Here is a 7,954-nt window from a genome sequence, read left to right on the forward strand (position 1 = left end):
CCCTCCGGGCACTGAGTTCACCCCCCCCCCCCAAAAAAAAAAAAAGACGTGCATGCAGAACGCTTGCCAAAACTCAAGGAGGCCCGGGCAGGGGTGGAGATTCACTGACTTAATGCGACAAGCAGGCAGCTTTGGAACAAACTGTTCACTGCCTCTGGGGCTCTCTGCAACGCAGCTTTTGGGAAAACTGAGAACACTACAAGATGCATTATTGTGAATGTGAACACACCATCTTTACTGACCACAGAATCTTTTCTGGCTTTTCTTCGGTTCTGCCAAGCAGACAACAGATATCTCCAGGAATAACTGTCCAAGCACGCCGCGTACACATCCTATAAACGGTTGCCTTTTGTCTAATGAGACTGAGCCTTTTACACTGTGAGCTTGAATGAATGAAGCAACAACTCTGAGCAGAAGTATCACTCTTTAATACCTCTTAAAGAGAACAAAGTTTAAAGAAAAGGCAGCTTGTTTCAGTATTACTTAAAAAATCCTCACAAAAGGAAGACTTATGGCTCAAGTTTTTTCCCCCTCTTATTCATTTCTAACAATAAAGGCTGATGTTAATTTATTGTCTTTAAAAAAAAGAAAAAAAAAGGGAGGGGGGCTATAAATATTGTTGTTCGACCGGAATACAAGTAACGGCTTCTCAAAGTGACGTTAACATCAGTAATGGTTCAACAGGTCTGGACAAGACAGGTTTAAAGTTACACAGTCATAAGTCAGAGGGTTTATTTGCAGCTGCTGGAGTGTCAAAAACTGTCCTGACTTCTTTCCACTTTGTTCGGGGGTGAGAATTTCAGTGTGTGGATGCAAGAAGTACCACGTTTAAAAAAAAAAAAAAGAAAAAAGAAAGAAAGGAAACAAAAATCACATTCAGTGTCCTTCAGTCCAAGCTCTATGTGCTCTATGTGCTGTTGGCCTGCTCTTGCTCAAACAAAGCCATGGCTAGATGCGAGCGTGACCCCAGACCCTCCAGGTTGCTGAGAACACAGCGGTGGTAGATGTCCTCGCTGAAGCGGGGATTGCACGTCCGCTGCACGTATTTCTGAATCAGCGCCGGCTCTACTGCTCTGAACACATGCAAGCCCGAGTAACGGACAAAGATGTCGTACACGTCCATGCTTTCCAGGAGCTCCTCGTTATCCAGGATGTCGGCAGCCATCTTCGTCCGTGCGGTCATGTAGTCGGCGTTGTAAAAGCAAGCCTCGTCGAAGACGTGCCGGTCGAAGTGGCCGTCTCGCAGTGACTCCGAAGCAGCGGAGGAGGAGGCAGCAGAGGGCTGCTGGTCACGGTAGAGGACGGCTGGGTTGTACTCCTGGAAGTGGATGGGGAAGAAGACTTGCCAATTGCTGATGGAATTCATTCTGCAGCGGTTCAGGAAGTCAGCGTTGACCTCTGTCCAAACGCTGGCCAGGAAAAATAGTGTGTCCACCGGGTGCTTCTTGGAGATGATGTCCATTAGCTTGACCTGCGAGGGCACCTCCGTCTTCACACTGATCCAGGGGATCTTCACATCTCCGTAGCGTTTCTCCACTTCCCCAATCATAGCCTTGACGCCAGCAAACACGTCAGTCTGACTGACTCTCTGCGCATCGAAAGGATCGTAGATGAACAAGAACGTGAGTAAAACATTGTCATGGGTGTCCAGAGTGTTCATCACGTACATGTCCAGGAAGTTCCCAACAAAGTCCTGATCCTGGGCGGTGACAGGCAGGATGACCTGCACCCGTGTCGCTTCTGTCACATAAGGCATGGGAATAATCTCAACTGAACTTAGAGGTCGCAGCAGGTTGACTCGTTTGGCAATGACCTGGCTGTGGCCTTTCTGGGTGTAGGCCTCCAGCGCAAGGTCCAGTATGTACTCCATACCACGTGTGGGATCAAAGCGACGGTACCCATTAAGCAGACGCCTCTTGCGGAACCGTAGCTGTGGCTGGTAGCGCTCGTTGAGACGCTCGACCGCAATCTCTAGGATTGCATTGACGTCGGCGCGGTTGACACCTCTCAACTCACATTTGGGGGAGCCATCGACGCAGGAGTAAATGTGCTCTTCCGTAAAGTACTCCCAGTTTATGACCTCAAAACGCGTCCTAGGTTTGAAGGGAGGGTTGATTCCTATTGGCCACGTCACTCCAGCCTTGCCCTCTGGTGTCAGGTCACTCAGGTTGCTGATCTGCATCTGATGAGTGCACACAAAAATTTGAAATGCATCAGAGGTGTCTAGCAATATGTCACCTACAGCCAAAATGCAGGAGAAAGCATAAAGTCTGCATTGGTTAAAGTTGTAGCTATACTTGTAGTATGTAAAACAACTTTAGTGTCTGACCAAGGTTTTTCAGCTTGAAGTCTTCATTGGGGTCACCATAAAGAGTACTAGAGACATTTTAAACAGGGTAAATTTAGAGTAAAAAAGAATACAAAACAACCAATCATAAACCAATCTCTTTATAACTGGCGTTACCCGGTTACACTCAGCCAACCTCGCCAATTGGTTGCGGATTGCTCATTTTCCCCTAGTGACCTCAGGCTACCATGAAGTTGCTAACCTGTGTGACTGAGGCCCAAGGAAGATTTCTAATAGAGTGAAGAGACCCTGAAGTATCTGAACAGCAGCGGTGATAAGAGCTTCAAAATTCTCAAAATATAAATGAAACATTCTTCCTTTATTAGCAGAGCATACAGGAGAAGAATTCACAGCAACCCAACTATCACTAAAGATAATCAACATAACTGACAGGTGACACAGATCGTGTAAATGTTAATTAAAAGTGTGCTTCATGACATAACCTGATATGTTTAACATCCTCAGTGACAGGCTGTTAAACCCACAGGGGAACGCTGTATTGTTGTGATAAAACCTGCTTCCTATAAAGTTGTTGTCTTGCGTGAGGAATGTAGGGAGTTAGACTGGATCATTTCTCCAGCAAAAGAGAAAACCCGAGTTGACAAGATGAGCAACTAACATCTATTTATGTCCTTTAAAAATGCAGCCTCTTTCCCCCTGTGGTTCTTTTATATGACCTGCAGAAAAGAAGATGGTAAGAACATGTTGGGCAAAGTATCTAAGATGGGCAGACACTTGTCATCAACATCCATCATGAAATTATTAAATAGCCTTGTCTAAGCCAAGTCTTTTTACGGCCCTTCCCTCACAGTTTTTTCCCTCACAGTTTTTTCCATCACAGTCGAGCGAAGTTGATTTGGAAAAGGATGTCACAAGTCATTTTTTTGATTATCCATCTGATTAAGGAAGAGAAACAGGGAGGAAATGCCAAATTACACAATAACCGAACTGAAAACAGTTTATGGAGTGATGAATCCAAATTTGACATTTTTGGTTTAAATCATTGTCAGTATATACGGACAATGGTGTTGGAGATCTTTTCAAATCATGAACACAAAAAAGTACCATCAGATTTTGATCCACCATACAGTATCATGTGGAAAATATCTAATTGGCAGCAGTTTTGTTTTTCAGCATGACCATGATTCCAACCACACTGTCAATGAATTAAAAGCATTAAAAGCCATTAGAATTGTACAAACTCTGTTTTTGCCTTATATACTGTATTTCCATGTATGTTTGCATGCTGCAGTATTTCCCACTTTTGTAGTAAACTGTAAGTAAATAAATGGTGGCTTAAAACGTTTGCACAGTACTGTACTGTACTGTATCAAGTGTTCCTTGTGCTTTAACCAGTATACACAAAAATTAGCCATAAGAATAAGTTATGTCTAATAAAGTCATGACTTATTTTATAGCTCTGTGGTGCTGTAAGCTATATTTAACCTTAAGTCAAAACAACTCTAATGAACTGTCATTAGCAGCTACTTTAATTACATAAGGTTTCTCAGGCAGATCATACTCGGCACAACACCACATCCCTTCTCTTGGTTTTCTGGCACATAAATATTGTTTCAGTCAGGAATTACTGACTCAGGCCCTGAAGAGGGTGTGGTGAAATAAGAACAAACTGTATACTAAATTTTGACTAAGAAGTGATGAGTCAGGCAGAAAAAAATGTTTATAGGAGCGAAAAACAAAACCTGTATTACAAACCTGCAGCTGCTGGATCTGCAGGTAAGTCCATTCTAGCTCAATGTGGCTGAAGCGTTTGTGCAGTCGATACATGAGATTTGGGTCAGACACAGGATGCACTGTGAAGGCATTTTTAAACTCTGGGCTATCTTCACGCTCTGGGTCTGCATTTTTCCCAAGCTCAAAATAACGGTAGGTCATCTCCTGCGAAAAACATGCACATATAAATATTAATATAGCGGACAATCCTCCTACTGATTAAACTACTTATTTCAAAGTCTGTGTTTTTACCTGGTGCACTTCCACACAACTCATACCCAGGTAGTCGATAATACAGCGGCCCAGCCACTCATCAGGCCTCACGCTGAGGATGTCATTGCGGCAGGTGTCGAGATGGGGCTGCAGACGGGCCAGCAGACTGCGGGACAGCAGGTAGCCATAGCCTCCGTGGCAGTAACGTGCCTTCTCCTCACCACCGATGAACTCCTCTGCCCTGCCCATATACAGGTCCTGACCTGCACTGAGGTGGCCCACCAGCTCCGACAGCCGATCCGCCTGCATGTACGTGTCATCCTGGGCTAATAGGAACCAGTCGTATTCCGAGCCATAGTGCTGGTGGAGGTGGCGTACCGTCTCATACATCAGCCACACCGGGCGATCGTCGCCATGGGCAACCACAGTCATCCCGTGAGGCACCTTGGGGCTGCGCAGGCCTGTGAAGAAGAAGGTCCGGTGGAAGTGATGGGCAACTGTGCGGTTCACTGCTACGGCCAGCGTGTTGAGGGTGGCCCGAGAAGTGAGCACGCCCACCAGGAGTCGCTCTCTGATGCCCAGTTCAGTGTGGATGTATCGTGTTCTGAAGAAAGAGGGCAAAGAGGGAGCAATTACAGCAAACAGCAAGAACACCGATGCATAAAAAGTATCTTCTCATAAGCGTGAACTTGTTTCCATCACAAGATACTAATGTGATGCAGATACTAAGTGGCTATGAAAAAAAAGATAATTGGATAGAAATGTTTGTGTAGGTGGTGTCTTTTTGGATTTAAAGAAGGAATTTGATACCAAGTTATTTTATCTGAATTGGCACTATATAATTTTTCTGCAGAAAATGTTAATCTATTTTATGAATGTTATCAAATCTCCTTTATTTTGCGTGGTCTACAGGAGTCCCACACTTCTCCATACCCAGGCCCCTTTTATTATCACTTTATAGCAATAACCTACCTATTTTACCCCAAAATGTTAATATCCAAATGTATGCAGATGATCCCTGGAAAGCATCCTTGACTCCTTCACTTCTAGGAATGGCTTGGTAAATCATACATTTTATTAAGTAGTAAAAATGAGCATGCATGATGTTTTCAAAAGAACCAGTAAATGAGCTGAAACAACACTATATAAAATATATATTTTTGCAATGATGTCAGTGGTATTTTTAAGCCTTTTATGGGCAGTATTTTCTGTGGGGGCATTTACACACAACTATATCTAGAGAACCACTTAAGCTATGTCAGTTAAGTTTTGAGGTCCTGCTACTTTAAGGAGCTTCAAAAGAGTAGCTAAAGTTCCACATAAAATTCTAAAAGTTTGAATTTGCTTGAAATTCATCATCTCTGTATCTCTGTAAAAAGAACAATTTCAATGATAGTAGGATTAAATTTGTACACAAAATCCCATCTATGAGGTGGTCTATTATATTTCCCCCCTCCAAAATTGGCAATGTAAATAATGATAACAATAATTACAGTGCTTCACAACAGAAAAAAGGAAATGAAACATCAAATTGAACGTAAATATCAATAATTAAAGAGGATTGATAGAAATAAAAAGTGTAAGCACAGGAGAGGCCTGCTTTTAGAAATATGTCTGTAAGAAGCATTTATAAGACCACAGTGAGCTGGCTAATCAGATCTCATCTGGGAGATTATTCCAAGGAATGGTTGTACTGACAGAGAAAACCTGATCATCCTTGTGGGATGACTATCAGAGCCAGTACAAATAAATAAAAAAGATAAGAAATAAAATTTAAAAAAGAAAATGGATGCAATCTTTTGCATCAGTGGGTTTTCTGAAGGAATTTGTGGCATAATCTGTAATCTACAGGCCACTTATTCTCTGTACCCCCCTCAGTGCAATGAGAGCATTGCAGGGGGGAATTAAATGTAAGACTGTAAAATGGGGAATTAACTAAATGCAAATCCACACTGTGTGGAAAAAGTCTCCAGCTTCTTTCAATTAAAAGTCGAGCAATGCTTCCTGTGATCCTTCTTTAAGCACCTGGAAACAGTGACCATACCTCCCGCACTTACCTGAGGACCTTCTTGTGCGGCTTGTTTGGGTCCTTGTGATAGGGCACTATGCGTGGCTGAAAGTCTGCGTCTCCAGCTCCATCTCTTGAATCTCTGTGGCCCTCTCCCCCACCCAAAAACCGCCTGCCATTGCCCAGTTCATCTCCACAGGAGTCCTCCGTGTCTCCTTGGGTCCAGGATACCATCAAAAGGCTCAGACTGCATCCAAGAGACAGCCCCAGGATAAGGGGTAAAGCAGGCCTGAACAGGGCCAAAAATGAGGAGAGACGCATCCCTGGCCGTTATGAGCTACACTTATTGTGGCTGTGCTGGGAAAAAAATTAAAAAAAAATCCCAACAACAAAAAACTAGAGCACTGATAGTGCCAACACTCCTGCCATATGTTAACACGTCTTTGATAAATCTGAACCGAAATGAGTAAAGAAAATGACAGAAAACTGGCTTAAAATTAAAGTCTGTTCCCAGTCCCTTTCAGCGAGGTAGTGAAGTTTCTACTCAGCCTATAACGAATGATTAAATCTAAACGTTACATGTTACAGTACTTTTTAAATGTTTTTTTGTTTGACAAATGCAAGAAATGTAGTTTTTAATCCAACGTCACAACGGAAGATGACCAAACTGTAAAGCTACCGGAATGAAGCACTTTGTTCATCTGAAAGATGTAATGCATACAGATATTTTCGCATGATTAACAGTCATTGCGAGTCAAAATTTTAAAATAACAGAAAAGGAAGAAAAACTCAGAAATGTCGTTGTCATAAAAATTGTGTAACGTTACTCTGGTGGTTTTTTAACCGTTACGTTAATTAGCTTAACTTGTTTGGGATGGCGTTAGCTAGAAGCCAAAGTCAGCTAACTAATGCAGCTAGACGATGAACTAGTAAAGTTAATCGTTTATCTGGTTACCAGTAATAAAAGACAACCCGAAGCGAGAATACTCGGAAGTATGAACTCCACAGTATCGTTTTCCACCAGAGGAAAGCATTAGGGAGCCGAGCTAGCGAGCTAGCGTCGAGTCCGTTGTTTCCGTACACAAACGACGATCCATCTCCACGAATGCTGACTCGAAGGAGATCCCATGTAACACAGCTCATACCGGGGGGGAAAGCCACGAAACACAGCCGTGCACATTGTCGCCCATCTCCGTCAGTTTCTTGACTTTCTCAAAAAATCCGAGTGCCACACAGACAGCGCTGAAACAGCGTCCCTCTTCAACCTCATCACCGACCGCCGAGTGCTGCCGCAGCATCACCCCCCGACTGAGCAGCTACCGGCAGATCTCTTCCTAGTGAAAGCAGTACTTAAATTCCCCCTAGAAAATCACATTGAACGCACGAATGTGTTAGATACGTATCAACACAACATCTTAGTGATAAGAGGGCAAAAGAAGCCTTACTAGGATGGCAAAACCTCATAAATGCAATATCTACCCATTTGTCAGTGCCAGTTTTCAACTCATAAGCCGTCTCTTTAGTTCTACCTAAGAAATATATACATTTGGCTTATTTAGTAGTTAATTTAAGGTTCAGTTGATGGGTAAAGGGACATTTTTACTGCAGTCCCACGAGAAGAGGAGGGAACTTACATCTTCACCGCCCTCCTT

General features: G+C 43.2%; 1 protein-coding gene across 3 annotated transcripts; it reads right to left on the reverse strand.

Moving 5' to 3' along the window:
• Positions 1-411: 411 nt before the first annotated feature.
• chpf2 (chondroitin polymerizing factor 2) lies at positions 412-7,952 on the reverse strand. 3 transcript variants are annotated; one of them, XM_087846227.1, is made up of 5 exons: positions 7,937-7,952; positions 6,352-7,663; positions 4,334-4,898; positions 4,064-4,246; positions 412-2,182 (listed from the first exon to the last, which is right to left on the reverse strand). In XM_087846227.1, the coding sequence occupies exons 2-5, from the start codon at positions 6,621-6,623 to the stop codon at positions 908-910; spliced, it is 2,295 nt and encodes a 764-aa protein (XP_087702353.1). In that variant the 5' UTR covers positions 6,624-7,663; positions 7,937-7,952; the 3' UTR covers positions 412-907. The 3 variants fall into 3 exon arrangements, with proteins under 3 accessions (XP_087702353.1, XP_006795056.1, XP_035765491.1); XM_006794993.3 differs by having other exon boundaries at positions 7,782-7,945; XM_035909598.2 differs by having other exon boundaries at positions 6,352-7,945.
• Between the last annotated feature and the right edge of the window lie 2 nt (positions 7,953-7,954).

The sequence above is a fragment of the Neolamprologus brichardi genome, chromosome 9 (genome assembly GCF_056152115.1).
Source record: "Neolamprologus brichardi isolate AB-2024 chromosome 9, ASM5615211v1, whole genome shotgun sequence".
Lineage (NCBI taxonomy): Eukaryota > Metazoa > Chordata > Actinopteri > Cichliformes > Cichlidae > Neolamprologus > Neolamprologus brichardi.

Excerpts from the sequence above, each read along its gene's own strand:
- chpf2 (XM_087846227.1), bottom strand. The coding sequence starts at position 6,623 with ATGCGTCTCTCCTCATTTTTGGCCCTGTTCAGGCCTGCTTTACCCCTT. Across the intron at positions 4,899-6,351 it reads CCGCACAAGAAGGTCCTCAG|AACACGATACATCCACACTG; the intron begins GTAAGTGCGGGA and ends CTCTTTCTTCAG. Across the intron at positions 2,183-4,063 it reads TGCAGATCCAGCAGCTGCAG|ATGCAGATCAGCAACCTGAG; the intron begins GTTTGTAATACA and ends TGCACTCATCAG.